Below are 14,927 nucleotides of genomic sequence, written 5' to 3' on the forward strand. Positions count from 1 at the left end.
CTTTTCAAAGCGCGGTGGGTGAAATGGATACCGCATTGAGTGCAGAAGGCCTAGAGTGGGCGGATGAGTGGATGAATGCACCGCTTGTAACTAACACTCAGAGCAGCGTCAATGATTAATGCCTTCTTAAAGTGGGAAGTGCCCCACGGCTTCCTCGCGCTCCCAGCCCACCTGCACGCGGGTCCCAGGGGCTGTCCGGCCCGCAGTGCACCAGCTGAGGCCCCACAATAATGCTCAGCCTGACAGGGGCTGCAATGCGTGCAGATTGTCCAACAGCTGCCAGACAGACGTAACCCAACCCGCAAAATTGAAGTTTTCGAGTTGTAATGAAGGGAACATAATCATTTTAAAGCTTATGGCAACAGCACATTTTAAAACTCGTTTATCCCCCTCCCTATCGTGGGGAAATAGGCGGACGACACCTGGTCGGATATGTAATCTGCCATCGCTCCCTATTACACAGGAGACGCTCTCCTCAGAACGTGCTAGAGGTGCCCAGTTCAAGGCTCCCAGCTGCAGCGCACCGACGATGACTTTCAATGCATTTCCGGGGTAGAGCGCGAGGCTAGAGGGGGACACATGTCCTTTGGCAAAGAGGCCACGCGCCATCTCGTCTGCCACCAGGGGCAACTGCAACCAGGAGGGAAGGGTGAGTACTGAAAACACACAACAAACACGGCCCTTTATCTATATGTGTTCAACTTTTTCAACATATACGTTCGATCTACTGATTTACTTTGATCTTCGATCCTGCTGTGTAAATTTCATGAAATCTGCTCAGTCTTCAATATAAACCAATATATATTGGAAAAAAATATGAAAACCATGCAAGGCAGGCAAAACACACTAAAACCCATTGAAGGACACAGCTTCAAAACCTACCCCATGGTAAAAGTGCGGCATGAAGCACTATATGTGACAGTGATTAACATATGCAATAGGTCTCGCCTTTTATTAAGTTAAAGCTATTTGCTTTGCTATACAATACCATTAGCAAAGCAAATGGCTTAAACTTAATCAAAGGCGAGACCTATTGCATTTTCAATGCTTGTTTGTGTGGTAAATCCTCTGGATCAATGATGAGTTCTCCGAATAAAAAAGTAACGTCCCACATAGGGGCCTCTTTTATAGTTTACACTTTCAGTACTGTGGTTGCAGACTATCGGCTTTATTTTCAAATGTTATGTTATCATAGCTTCTATAGCGCACAGCTGCCCCAGCAAAGGGGCGTCCCGGCGCTTTGACAGGCAGAAGGAATATACATACAATACAGAGGAAAACCAGAGAAAGGAACAGGTCAATGTAAAAAAGTATGTGCAAGATATTAAGGTCCAGGGGGGAAACGATAGGTTTTGATAGCCCTCCTGAATGTAAGCAAATCATCTAGGGCGCGAATATGAGCGGGTAATGAGTTCCAAAGTCTGGCCGCTAGATAGCGGAAGGAACGCCCTCCCGCTCTGCAGTGTTTGAACGGTGGAACTGAAGCCAAATTTTGACCCAATGACCTCAATGAACGAGAGGGGACATAGGGAGTGAGAAGATGTTCTAGGATCGGGGGGGAAGACAATTTAAGAATCTTGAAAGAAAGACATAGAGTTTTAAACTCGATCCCTTGAACCATGGGCAGCCAACATAGTTTCTGGATAGTTTCCTGTGCAGAGCAGAACCTGGGCAAGCCCACCAAGGCTCTGGCCGCCGCATTCTGGATGCGCTGCATCCGGATAACTTCCGCCTGATTGGCTCCCAGCAAAAGCGAGCTCGCATAATCAAGCCGCGAGAGTAAGGTGGCCTGAATTATCAATTGTCTGGTGGGGGCATCAAAAAATTTCAGGATTGGCCTGATCCCACGCAGAATCCCAAAACAGGTCGCAGCTACTTTTTTTGTGTGTCCACAGAAACTGAGGGCAGAGTCCAGCCAGACACCCAAGTTTTTAACCTCGGGTACCGGAATGGGAGCTGAACCTAGCTCTGGAGGCCACCACTGAGCACCCCAGAGGTTACTATGCTTACCAACAATAAGAACCTCAGTTTTCCTGGCATTGAGCTGTGCGCAGTTGGCAGTCATCCAACCAGCCACTGCTGTCAAACCCTCCCTGAACCTAAGGGCCTCACAGTCGGAATCCCCACTGAGAGCAACTGCCAGCTGCATATCGTCAGCATAGGAGACCATAATCGGACCCCACTGCTTGGCGACCGCAGCCAGCGGTTGCACATACAGATTGAACAACGTGGGGCTAAGTGCCGACCCCTGAGGCACGCCCTGCTCGATGGAGTAGGGTTTGGACTCAAATGGAGGTGTAGCGACCCGAAATGAGCGACCTGCTAAAAATGACCGAAACCATTCAAGTGCTAAATCAGAGACACCAGCTTCTCTCAGACGCTGCAGCAGTATCACGTGCGAAACCGTGTCAAACGCGGCACTGAGGTCGAGTAACACCAGCGCCGCAGTTTGACCGGAATCGAGCACGGAACGCAGATGTTCCGTCATAGCGAGGAGAGCAGTCTCTGTGCTATGACCTGCCCGAAATCCATTCTGGGAGGATTCCAGAATATTAGCAGTCTGAAGATGTTTAGTCAGGATTCCATTAGCATGAGCCTCCGCAAACTTCGCGGCCCATGGAAGAAGAGAAATTGGACGATAGATCTCCAGTTTGAGAGGGTCCAAGGTAAGTTTCTTCAAAATAGGGGTAACAAAGGCTTGTTTCCACTTAGTTGGTACTGTCCCTGAAGAGAACGAAAGGTTGATGAGTTGGCGCACGGGGGGAAGGCAGAACGCCGCCGATTCTCTGAACTGCGCGGGTCTGAGCTGGTCGGCAGGGGACCCGGATTTTACTTTGGCCGCCAACCCATCAAACTCAACCTCTGAAATTACAGGAAATGTGGATAGAACCACACTAGTAGTAAGATTAGGCCTCTGGTCCTCACTCTGAGGGATAATACTAGGGAAAGAGCGATAGATAGTATGCACCTTTTCCAAAAAAAAGGTAGCAAGCTCTTCACAGTGGGACACAGAGCATATCTCAGCTGCTGAGGCTCTTTTAGCAGTCAGGTCTTTAAGAACTTTAAAAATCAACTTCGTAGGATTAAGACTGCGTTTAAATTCCTGGGAGTAGTAGGCCGCAGGGGCCCTACATATGGCTCTATGGTAGATTTTAATTTTAGCTACAAACTGTGTTTTTTTCTCTGCATTGTAGGATTTACGCCAGTCTCTTTCCGCTTGTTTGCATGATTTTTTCAGGAGCAACAAGGCACTATCATACCATGGACTAGGTTCTAAAGAACGACATTTGCTCCACGTAGCAGGAATCAAAGAATCAAGTGCCCGGGAGACCCATTCACAGAAGAGGTCATAACCAGACTCAACGTCGTTAAAAGGGCCAAGCGGATGTTCACTGAGTACCAGATGGAAGTCCTCAAGCTTTAATTTCAAATGTCGAATATGAGGTCTAAGAATACATTTAGGCGTTGTTAAAAATGTAACCAGTAAAATGTAGATTGATACAAATTTCCACCTAATTGTGGACTGGCTTCAGGGTCAACTTTTGGACACGCTTTCTTAGTGGACTCAACTTTGTGTTAATGTGCCAAGTCCACAGTTTCTAATGTAAGACTACTGACTCTTAATGCCTAGCAGTGAGGGCAGGACTTCTCTGTTATCCGAGGATGTGTGGTGTAGTTCGTAGACTATTTTCCAAAATGCAGATCATTCAGACCTTCTCATTGGTTGAAAGTTCATTTAACCTTCCAGCAGAAAAAAAACCTTTTTCCTGGCAACAAGTGGGACAAACGCCATTTTGTAACAAGTAGAAGGCCTGAAAAGGTGATACTGTTTCTCACAGCTCTATTTGCACCATAAATGCAAGAAGAGCTTGCATGGTCATCCTCTGCTGCTCCACAGTACCAAAAAGAAGAGGTCAAGTTGGAGGGTGGAGAAGCATGTGGATGTCTGAGAGTTCTTCACGCACCCACCGGAGGTAAAGTTGTTTAATGCATCACAAGTCAACTGCAAGCTCTAGGACCAAAAGCTGGACCGGGGGCAGCGTGGGTTCCTTTATATACCAGACATTGCAGTTTAAAGGAGTTCTCCTGGGTTGTATACGCTGAACCATAACTAACTTTTAACTGTGGTTTTTCAAAGTTATGGTTCTGGCTCAAACGTGCAAAATCAGTGAAATTCATCCACTGTGGTTAGCAATGTACACAACACTTGCTACTCCTGGGCCTATACAAGGAGCAATTGTTTGCTGGTACCCTCTTATTTTGGTTATGTGATTTATTTACTTTTGTGCCACCACCCTATCCCTCCACCCACCTAACCTCCTGCCCACTTAGGGTTAGGTTTGACTTTGCAGGATTTCCCCAGAAGCCTCAGAAGCCGGGTAGTGACCTTTTCCAGAGAGTAGTAGCATCTGGTTGCTTTAAGGCACCTTGTCCCATTCTTTGTTCGTTTGGAAATGAGGAGAGTACGTTTTGGCAGCATATGGTGATCATGTTTGACTTCCTGGGTTGCTATTTAGTCTTTTGTCTGACTCCTCCCTCTCCATTCTCTTGCCACATCCACAGTTTGCTTCAGTGGCAGAAGGCCTTCTGAAAGGGGATACTTTAAGAGATGTGTCTCTAAGGTTTTGTTGATCAAATTTGAGTTACTAGAAGGCGATACATCTCAGTTCAAAATAAATGTTTCCATGGCACCACACTGAAGATGGGCAGCACCACTAAGGACAGGCATGACTGCCTGTGTGCCAAATCGGGCGTCAGCCTGCCTTGTGATTGTTTGTTGCGAAGTCGAGCCTGCTTAGCAAACAAAAAACATAAACGGCTACGCATGATCAGCTGATGCAAATTCTTTTCACTTTACTTAAAACGATGTGCAGCTGTAGAATTGTGGGGGCCTAATTAGTTTTCATTGCACTAGTCCTAACCTCAAACTTCTGTGGTTTGAATCAGACAGCATTCTTTATCTGTTTTCCAATGGCCCTTCAGGGGATTTTTCGGGCACTGTGCAGACCCCCTGTGACTGCAAATAAGATTTCATCCACACTTACACAATAAAGAGACAGTAAGCGCTGTGAGTGGCTCTGTATATAATGTTCCCAAATAGGTACAGGGTGTACAGAGTCCACAGTCCCCAGAGGCTTGGCAGAGGCTAAAGTTAGATATAACCGTACTCTCTAAAGTGGTAGCTTGGTCGAGCAGTAAGGCAGTATCAGAGGACAGTGTATCGCATTTGTTGTACACACTCAGTCAGCAAATGGTCTCACACACTCAATAACTGAACTCTAGGCCAATGGTTTATATATAAAAAATATATGCTTGTTTTATTTTAGAACCAACAATTGGAATTAAAATATACTTTCTCAGAATGAGATGCTTTATATAAATACTTTTGCAATATGCAATTGACTTTTGTAAACAGTTACAAGTGGTTGCAATAGGCAACACTATTTTAAACACAATAATGCATTGAGTTCAATTGAAGTTTCATGTTATTTGGAATTCCAGGACTGGATCCTAGATTCAGTCCTGGGTCAGTACTTGGAATCAAGTGATAAAAGTCGACTTAATTACTGTGAGGATTTTTAGACAATATTTTGCTATTTTAAAGGTTGACGCTTAGAAAATATTTCATAGAAAACAGTCAATGATTCCCTATGGCAGAAAATTCAAGTTACAGGTACAGTATGTTCTCGTTACTTTTGTAATCCAGTACTGGGTACCTAGACTCAGTACTGGGACCTTTATCCAAAACAGGTAAGCAATTACGTTTTCAGAATTTATACGATTTTTAAAGAATATTTAAAGTTTGCAGAAATTGACACTTAAAAGAAATTACATAGAAAAACAGTCAATGATTTCTTATGGGAGAAAATTGGGTTACTGGTAAGTACAGTTGTAAGTAGTTTTCAGAGTCAGTGCTGGGCACCAAGATCCAGCACTGGGAGCTCACCTAAGAGCAGGTGAGTATTTTCGTTTTCGTTACTCGGCTGATTTTTTGTGAATATTTTAAGATTTGGAAAGTCCACACTTAGAAGAAATTTCAGGAAAAAGCCAGTCAATGTTGCCCTATGAAGAAAATTGAGTTATCGGTTTAAAGGTAAGTACTTGACTGGCAGAGTTGAGGTTCTTGGCATAGACTCAGAGGTCCCCCAGGGTCAGGTAGGTACAGTTGGTTCACCCCCAGCGGCACTAGGGCGGCCGGTTGCAGAGAGAGTTAGGCCCAATGTTATCCTCTGAGGGATAGGGGGGCCTTGGTTGGTGGCTGCTGACTAGCAGGCCACGGCGCTGTGGGAGCTGGGCTCCTGGTCACTTACTCAGGGCAAGTGGGGAAGTAGATAGGTGTAAAGGTTGCACTGCCAGGGCCACTCGGGCAGCTGGGTGCAGGGTGCTTTTGGGCCTTTGGGCGCTCAATTGATTTCAATGGGAAATCTCCGGTTTAGAAAAAGACTGCAAGCTCGGGGACGAGGATTCTTCAGGTGCCACCACCACTTTGAGAGGTAAGTTGGGTAGTAGGAGGATAGGTAGGTACCGCGGGATTGGGCACAGGGGGCCGTGGGGCGCTGGGTGCAGGGGTGCCTTTTGGTGTTGGGAAATCTTACCCTCTGTTGATCGCGGTTGGGGGGGCACCTTGTTCTGAGGCTGCAGGCTTCTTCAGGAGTGTCGAGGGAGGTCCCTGGGTGCCGGACTCGCGGTCACAGTCGCCGTGGGGTCGTCCTCGTGGTCTTTGTTCACTCCGGCACAGGCCAGGCTTGGCTGGTGCAGAGTGTGCCAGGTTCGCAGTTCCGGGCTGCTGCCAGGGATTAGAAGTAGATTTTGAGTAGAGCCTCTACTCATGGGAGTCCCAGGGGCTTAGAGTCAAAAGGTAGCCAGGTCCTCCGGGGTTTGTGAGGTTGCTGGCCACAAGAGATGCCGGGTTGGAGCAGGAGCAGGTTCGAGGGTCGACAGGCCGGTAGGACTGGGGCCAAAGCAGTTTGTGTCTTCCTCTTCTTAGCAGCTGCAGGGCAGGTCTTCCTTCTTCTAGCTCTTCTTCGGATTTTGGAATCTGGAATCTGGGGAAGGAAGGTTCAGGGTGCCCCTAAATACTAGATTTAGGGGCGTTACAGGTAGGTGAAGGGCAGGGACCAATGGGTCCCTGTCCTGGGGTGGGTACACCCCCCTATCCTGCCTCTCTCCTGTGGGAGGGGGGCAGTAGCCTAGTCCTGATTGGGCAGGGCTTCCCATCTTCAAGATGGTGAGAGCCCGGAGATGTGCTTCACCTCGCCTCCCACACCTGAGGGGTGGGGTTGGCAGGCTGGCACATCCCCTGTCCTTATTTGAGGTTTCCGGCCAAGGTTCCCGCCAGAGTGGGGGGTTGCAGTGGCCTGGGGAAGCTTACAGAGGCGGCATGCCTTTGAAGCTTCCCCTGCCCATCCTGGGGGAGGAGATTTAGTATCTCGCCCAAGATGTGCATTGTTGCAGACCCAGGAGAGCAGGGGCTCTCCTACCCAGGGGTCCAGCAACATGTCTGCTGTGTGGCAGCCTAGGCAGCCTCAGAACAGACGTGGATTGTAGATTTAGGTTTCAGGGGGCCTCTCTAAGATGCCCTCTGTGGTGCTTGGTACATTAAATCCCACACTGGCATCAGTGTGGATTTAATATGCTGAGCAGTTTGATACCAAACTTCTCAGTCTTCAGTGCTGCCATTATGGTGCTGTGGAGTTCGTGTTTGACAAGCTCCCAGCACCATATACTCTTAGATGGCAGCACTGCACTTACAGGACCCAGGAATGGACCTGGGTACTGTAGGGGCACAGGGCTCCTGCCTCTGTGCCCACACCACTGGCATAGGGCACCCAGCTAGAGGGGTGGCTCATGTATGCCAGGGCAGTGTAGGTTGTGGGCATGGCACACAGGGATGTGTGCCATGTCAACTCTTTGTTTTGTCTTGTATCCAAACACTCAGCCTGCAAGAGCAGTGTGTGTGTGTGTTAGGGTACAGGGCCTCTAAGGGTGGCACAATGAGTGCTGCAGCCCTTAGAGGCCTTCCCTGGTCACAAGGCCCTGGGCACCTAGGGCACCATTTACCAGTGGCTGATATGTGGCCAGGGTTTGCCAATTTGGGTCTTGGCTGTTAGGCAGTTTTTAGGGAAGGAACACAGGCCCTGGGCACCTGATTGGCAGGAGCCCAGGGCACAACAAGTAAAAGTGCATCAGCTATTAGGCAAAAAAAGGAGGGGGGGGTACTGCAACAGAAACTCACTTTCTTACAAGCGCATAATCCGTAAAAGAGTGGGGGAGTGCTAAACGGGTAGAAAATTCCACCTGATAGTGTGGGGGAGGTATATCCATTTGCGGATTGTCTTCCCACATTGGCAGTTCTGCCACTAATCTTAGCATTTACTTTTTTCACAAAACTTTGTCATACCCCATATATCATACCTGCACACTTCTCTGTTTCAAAACATCAGCCATACCATTCCATAGCATGGCAACTGGATTCCAGTGCTATGCCATGCCACTAAGTCTCTAATGCTGCACAGCCAGCATGTTTGTGTTATGAGCAGAAAGTGCTCTAGGGATCCCCAGCCATCTTGAGCCTGTTTTTAATCCCCCTTCTCCTTTGTTGGGTAAATATCTGATTGTGTAATAGAGACATTGAGTGACGGTGATGATAGATGGTTTGCCTTTCTCCTGGTAGCCCTAGGTGCTGGACAAGTGGGTGATTATGTAAGTAGGAGGTCGCTTGAGCTATCTAATGTGCATGGTGACTGTGGTTAGTTAAATATGAAACCGGATGCAACATAGTTTATTGTGGTTCCCCTCTGGTTCTAATCCTGTTCTTTCTGTTGTCACCTTTTCATATACTAAGCGTGTGAGAGGATCCCACTGTGGATGATTGGATGTAGCGTGGTATATAGGTGTTTTCTTCTGTTCTAGTCCTGTTTTGGTTTCTCTTCTCAAGTGCTGCATTTGTAAGTAGTTTTGTACATGTGCTGTTGGAGGGGTTAAGTGCTGAGGTTAACTCCGGAACTGAACAATTCTTGGTCTCTCTTCCATTATGCTTGGCGAATGAGTGCTTGTGAATGTGTGAGATGGCAGGGGGCAGGATGTGTTGAGGTTCCCCTAAAGAACCTGCTCCGTGTCATCATCTTCTCGTTGTCTGTGTTGATTTCCCATGGTAAGCATTTGGATATGCTTAGGGCCCCTATAATTCAAAGCCTGTATCAACCATGAGTCTCTTCCCCAGGTGCTGGAGACCTGCATGAAAAGCTGCGGCAAAAGATTCCACAGTGAAGTTGGGAAATTCCGCTTTCTCAATGAGCTGATAAAGGTGGTGTCACCCAAGGTAAGAAGGTCTTTTGCTGTGGAAACTGGCTTCAGTAGTAGTTTAGTGGTAGGACAAGATGATCAGCCATGAGTTTCTGGATGTTTGTTACATGACGATTTAGGGTCTCAGCCCTCATGTGGTTCATCTACATGTCTACATTCCTCAGCCCCTTGTTGTGGTCTTACCCTTTCCTTGAGCACTATTTCTCATTACCCTACCTGTTAAAATAGTTTAATTCTTGCTTTGTTGCTCTCATTAGCCTACTTAGACCCTTTGGACACTCTAATTCTATCCTTGCTTACCTTTAATTCTCCTCTTGAATCTCTTGGTTAACGCTCCAATCTGGCCTTGATAATGTTCTCTTCCTTAGTACCTTGGAGCATGCTCTTACTCTCACTTTCGTATCCCTTGTTTTTATTCTTTATACTGTGTAAGACACCCTGCTCCCATCTTTGTTTATTCTTCTGCTTGTTTTTAATATTTTGGGATTGCTTGGCGACACTAACCATCGCTTTGGCCCATCTCATAGTATCTCGGAGGACGCTCTCCTGAAAAAGTGAAGTCTAAGATCCTGGAGCTGATGTACAGCTGGACCCTGGGGCTCCCGGATGAGGCCAAGATTGCAGAAGCCTATCAGATGTTGAAGAAACAGGGTGAATAGTTACAGTTTGGCTCTCCATGAGCCTACGCTATTGATAGATTCATCATTTTATGTGATTACGGCATGCCTTTTATAGCAGCAATAACACATTTACTGAGATCCAGAATTCTACCGTACTGTCTAAATAGGGGGCATATTCACACTTTTGCAGTTACGGAAACATTTTGTTCCTGATAGTCTTCCTGCATACAGACACGTTAATAGAAAAGTAATTAAGGCAGCACATCTTTTAATAAGGTGAGTGGAAAGGAGGCTGGAAACGTAGATATTTTAGAGCTCCACTCAGAAATGTATACATAAAAGCCAGTGTGACAGTAGAAGTGTGAAGTTGCATTATGCAAGTTTCATAGTTATTAGAGCATAATACAAAGTCCGCTTTCCCTTGGTTTCCGAGGTGACCACTTGTGACAGTGAATTTGGGGTATTGGACTTTGCCCATCATTTGGCATTTTTGTGTATAACGGTTTGAAGTAGGAACAATTACAATTTCTAGTCGATTCTAGTTAGATTATTCTTCCCAAACAAATTGGGTTACTCTGGTCCTGTGGCCATACACTTGCTCAGACCCAGTAAGCCATGTAACCTATAACGGGTCACACCGTACAAATCACCAAACAAGGGCATCATTTATCTTGAAACACATTACTGTATGGTATCACAATTTATATATCCACATTTCATTTTGGTTATTCTTAATACACCTTCTAAAACCAACACTTTCTTTTTTTTTTTAATTATTATTATTGGCATTTTGTAAATAACAAAACATGGTATTAATAATAGAATGTGCAGTTGTGCATACATGTCGTCTCTTTACAATACATATCAAGTGCGTAATAGTTGGTTTACCGAACAGTTACTTAGCGCCCATCCCTAAAACCAACACTTTCAAGAATATCAGTCATCAAAATCTCATGGACTGTCATTCCACTGACTCCAGGATATAATCCATCAGGTTTCAAATACATTTCCGCCCAATGTTGTGTGCCAGTCTTTAATGTCCACTTGATTTATTTATTCTTCTTCAGTGTGTCCTAGTATTCCACATGATGATTTGAATCTCAACTCCAAAGTTGTCACAGCATTGATCACAGTCTTAGTTAGAAATCCAATTACGAAAAATATATTTGATTGAGGTAGCCGCATAGAATTTACTCTAAGAACCGCAAAACAGGAGGCAATTTATTTTAAACAGGGTCAACTCGTGTTTTGCAGAGTACTGCCAATTTCTCAGGACTTGCTTGCGACTGTTCCAAGTATTCATAGAAATATTTGGAATTGCACTAAAATATGAGGTGTTGCTACAGCTAATAAAGTAACACACTCTTCTATCTTTTATTCTTGTGGACTAGAAGGATTTCACTAAGTGAAGTCACTTAAAAATGGAACGGGCACAAACATTGAAAAGTTAAAGATATTTTAATTTAGAAAAGTTTTTAAACTAATCCTAGAAAAGTACATGGTATAGTCTAGTCTACAAAGTTAGAAACACAAGGAATGCTGAATTACCTTGTTAAAGTTTCAGGGAGGAATAAAAGGATATAGCGCCTTTACACATTTGCATGTGAGCCAACACACCCAGTGGAAGCAGGAGAGGTTTCTGGAATGTCAATGCCAGTGCCAGCTATTGTAAACAGAGTCTGGAGGTTGCACTGTTAGGAATCAGGTACCTTGCTTTTCATTCCCCAAAAGAGTGAGCCCACCCCAAAATGACTGCCTATTCAATCTTGTAAGTCCTTTTTTAATTCATGCCTTTTCAACTAATTATAAAATGAACCTTTTATCACAGGCATCCTGAAAGATGACCCCATTCTTCAGGATGATGTGCTTCTCCCTCCGCCACCTCCACCGCGGCCACAGAATGCAATCTTTGACGATGAGGAGAAGTCTAAGGTAAATGAATAGAAGTGGTCTTTGTCAGAAGAGAGTAGAGGCACTGTGTGGGTTATTATTGGCCATTCCAACTCAGGTTTTTTGGGGTGAAGATCCATAACCTGAAGGGGAAACCAAAAAGCAGTCTGGTGGGTTTGCCTGAAAGCGGGAGTATCAAAAGTTGACCTGAAGTTGCTCCCTGCCCTTCCAATGGTGGAGAAGGTAGATGAAGGAATCGCAGTGGAGCACCTATTTAGTTGCTCTTATGAAATATGTTTAGTGCTGCCCCTTTCTTTTTATTAGCATCTGTTAAACTCAAGGTAGTGTAAAAACAGACTGTTTCATAGGTTCCTGCAATGAATCTGAATTTAGTTTAAACAGAAATTGACTAGGGATCTTGTGCTTTTAAGGGTTGTGGGGTGGGTATCCAGTGAGTAAACTAGTCGTTAACAGTCTTCCAGTAGTTTTCAGCATTGCATTCATCATAGATAAAATGGTGACTCTGAGGGATGGAGAATTCAATATACTTTCTGCTAGCAGCAAGTTTGGGCCCTTGGCAGCTTGTTCACTCTGCTGGCCTTCCATGTCTGGCGCAAAAAGACCGGTTGAACTGGAGCTTGAGCAGCAGGGTTGTGGCTCTGTAGGTATTAAGAGTGGTGGCGGTGCTATGGGGGGTAAGGTTTGGAGAGTTATTATCGTCCGGTCCTCACTAATGTGAGAATGTGGAAACCATAGTGGGAGTGGAGGGGGGAACATAGATATTTTCCTTGCAATTCAGTTACAAGAGACTTCCTGTACCTGGGGTTAAAGTGTACAGTACAGTGAATGCAATGAAGATGCCACACATATTTCACTGTGGCCTGCCTCCCTCTGCTTTCTTCTCATGCAGATGTTGGCACGCCTACTAAAGAGCTCGCACCCTGAGGATCTCCGGGCCGCTAATAAGCTAATTAAGGAGATGGTGCAGGAGGTAAGTGCTTTCCACGCTGGTCTGTAAGATTATTCTGTGTTCAGTTCCTACATTAACAGCGGAGCGTTTGCATTATTTAGGTGGACAATCGATCACTTTAACAAATTAAGTATTTGACCACACAACACGTCTGTTGGTTGGAATCCTTCTTACAACAACTCCCTTACATTGCTCATTGGAAGACCCTTTCAGGGGAGTTAGAATGGCTTACATGTGATCACCTTGTGTGTCTTTGTTGATCCAGGATTTGTATTTCGATTGCATTAGCAGTCCATTGACTGCTAGACCTGGGATCCCTCCCCCCTCCCTTTACAATGTGAAAATAAGCAGCCATCACCAATTTAGCTCATGCCAGTCTGACTAGACTAGTGCCACAAGCCCCAAAGACGAGACATGGGGCATAAGCCAGGCAGGCCAGAGCAGAGCCGAGCCAAAACGCAGGGCTGGCCAGACCTGAACCACAAGCTATATGACCTTAGCTTGACCAAAAGTAGGACTGACAGAGCTGAATCACAAGGCTGGCCAACCGGGAGGTGAGCCACAAGTCAGGATGACCGAAGCTGAACTCCCAAGCATGGGTGTGAGAGCAGAGGAGAACAGTCTCCCTAGGCCCTTCGTACTGAAAACTAGGCAAAGCCAAAGTGAAGAGATCTGTGGGCGTCCTAGGGTAGAGACAGCACAGCCTGTTGCACCAGACTGTATTTCATTTTAACGATATCCTCTGTGTCCTCAAAGTTCAGCATGATTTTCTTTTTATGTTGTGCCTTGGTCTATTGTAGGTTTGGAAGCATGACTGAAAATATTGCTAATTGTCAACATTGTGACTCTTTCAGGATCAAAAGCGAATGGAGAAGATTTCAAAACGGGTCAACGCCATAGAAGAAGTGAACAACAATGTCTCACTGCTAACCGACATGTTGAACTCCTACACCCAGGGGGAGACCTCTGAGGGTAACGAGGACCTCATGAAGGTGAGTTAAAAGGCAGCACAGCACACACAAGGATACCACTGACCGTGGAGGTAAAATAGTAAAGGGACCATGATGGCAATAATAATTGTGTGATAGTAAAGAAGTGGCAAAGAGCACCCAAGAGTTATAAGGAGGCCTTCTGAGGGGTTAGGACATAACGCTCGGTATGTAAGGGTGAGGCAGTCCTCATTTAGGTGAGCTAGTAAAGCAAGAACATGATGTTTAACAAGATCCTCATACTCTGGATTTAGAGGAAAGGTAACGAGAACGGAAACCTAATGCACAGGGCCTCTGGAAGCAATATGAGCAAGTGGACCTCATACCTGTGGTGGAAAAATTGGGGAATGGGGAACTCAAAAGGCCCTGGGCAAAATAAGCCACTGTGTACATGTACAACAGGCAAGAGACCTAATACATATAAGCCTGGAGTGAATTAGTCTGAGGCTGGTGATGTCATACACAAGCAACTGGTTGGAGCAATATGAGACTTACCGCCTCATATTCAGGTTTGTAGAAGAGGAATCGAAGTACAAGACCTGATACAAAGGCCGTGGGGAGGAATCTGCAAATGTAGACCTCGAATGGATCTGGAAAACAATATAAAATGTGAAGTTCGCACTGAATCTAGGAGTATAGGAACCTGCATGTGCGCACCTACTATGCTGGAACTTGGGCTTAGGAATCTGGCGAACGTAGAACTCATAAACCATAATGTGAGCAGAGGGAAGTGAGAATTCATGCACAGCGACTGTGTCAAGAAATCTGAGAACGAGGACATCCAACACTAAAATAGGATTGAGGAATCTTTGAATGAAGGCATTGTACACCTGGTCTGGACTAAGAACTCTTTAAAACCACCACAAACTCAGTGCCTAGGATCCATACATCTGAGAATGAGGCACCTTATATACAGAGGCAACGGAGGATTCTAAAAACAGGACCACATATGCAATACTATGGGCAGAACAAAAAGGGAATTGGGATCTTTTATATAATAGGACTGTGGTTTAAATTTTACACAGGCCTGCTTTAGCATGGCACAAAATAGAGGATGAGGACAACTTCCCCCAAAAGGGAAGTGTTTGTACCTGTATTGCTTTAGAGGACCAGGGCACTGACGTGAAGAGGATTAGAAATTACATGCAGGTC

The 14,927-nt window shown here is 45.6% G+C and overlaps 1 protein-coding gene across 2 annotated transcripts in view; it reads left to right on the forward strand.

Moving 5' to 3' along the window:
* GGA1 (golgi associated, gamma adaptin ear containing, ARF binding protein 1) overlaps window positions 1–14,927 on the forward strand; it is a 116,037-nt gene that overhangs the window by 31,090 nt on the left and 70,020 nt on the right. For both annotated transcript variants that reach the window (XM_085601371.1, XM_085601369.1), the window contains exons 4-8: window positions 9,224–9,322; window positions 9,834–9,957; window positions 11,755–11,858; window positions 12,727–12,807; window positions 13,641–13,778. In XM_085601371.1, coding sequence (XP_085457497.1) covers window positions 9,224–9,322; window positions 9,834–9,957; window positions 11,755–11,858; window positions 12,727–12,807; window positions 13,641–13,778 — 546 coding nt within the window. The remainder of the gene's footprint in view (window positions 1–9,223; window positions 9,323–9,833; window positions 9,958–11,754; window positions 11,859–12,726; window positions 12,808–13,640; window positions 13,779–14,927) is intronic.

This window comes from Triturus cristatus, chromosome 4_2 (assembly GCF_964204655.1).
Source record: "Triturus cristatus chromosome 4_2, aTriCri1.1, whole genome shotgun sequence".
Classification (NCBI taxonomy): Eukaryota; Metazoa; Chordata; class Amphibia; order Caudata; family Salamandridae; genus Triturus; species Triturus cristatus.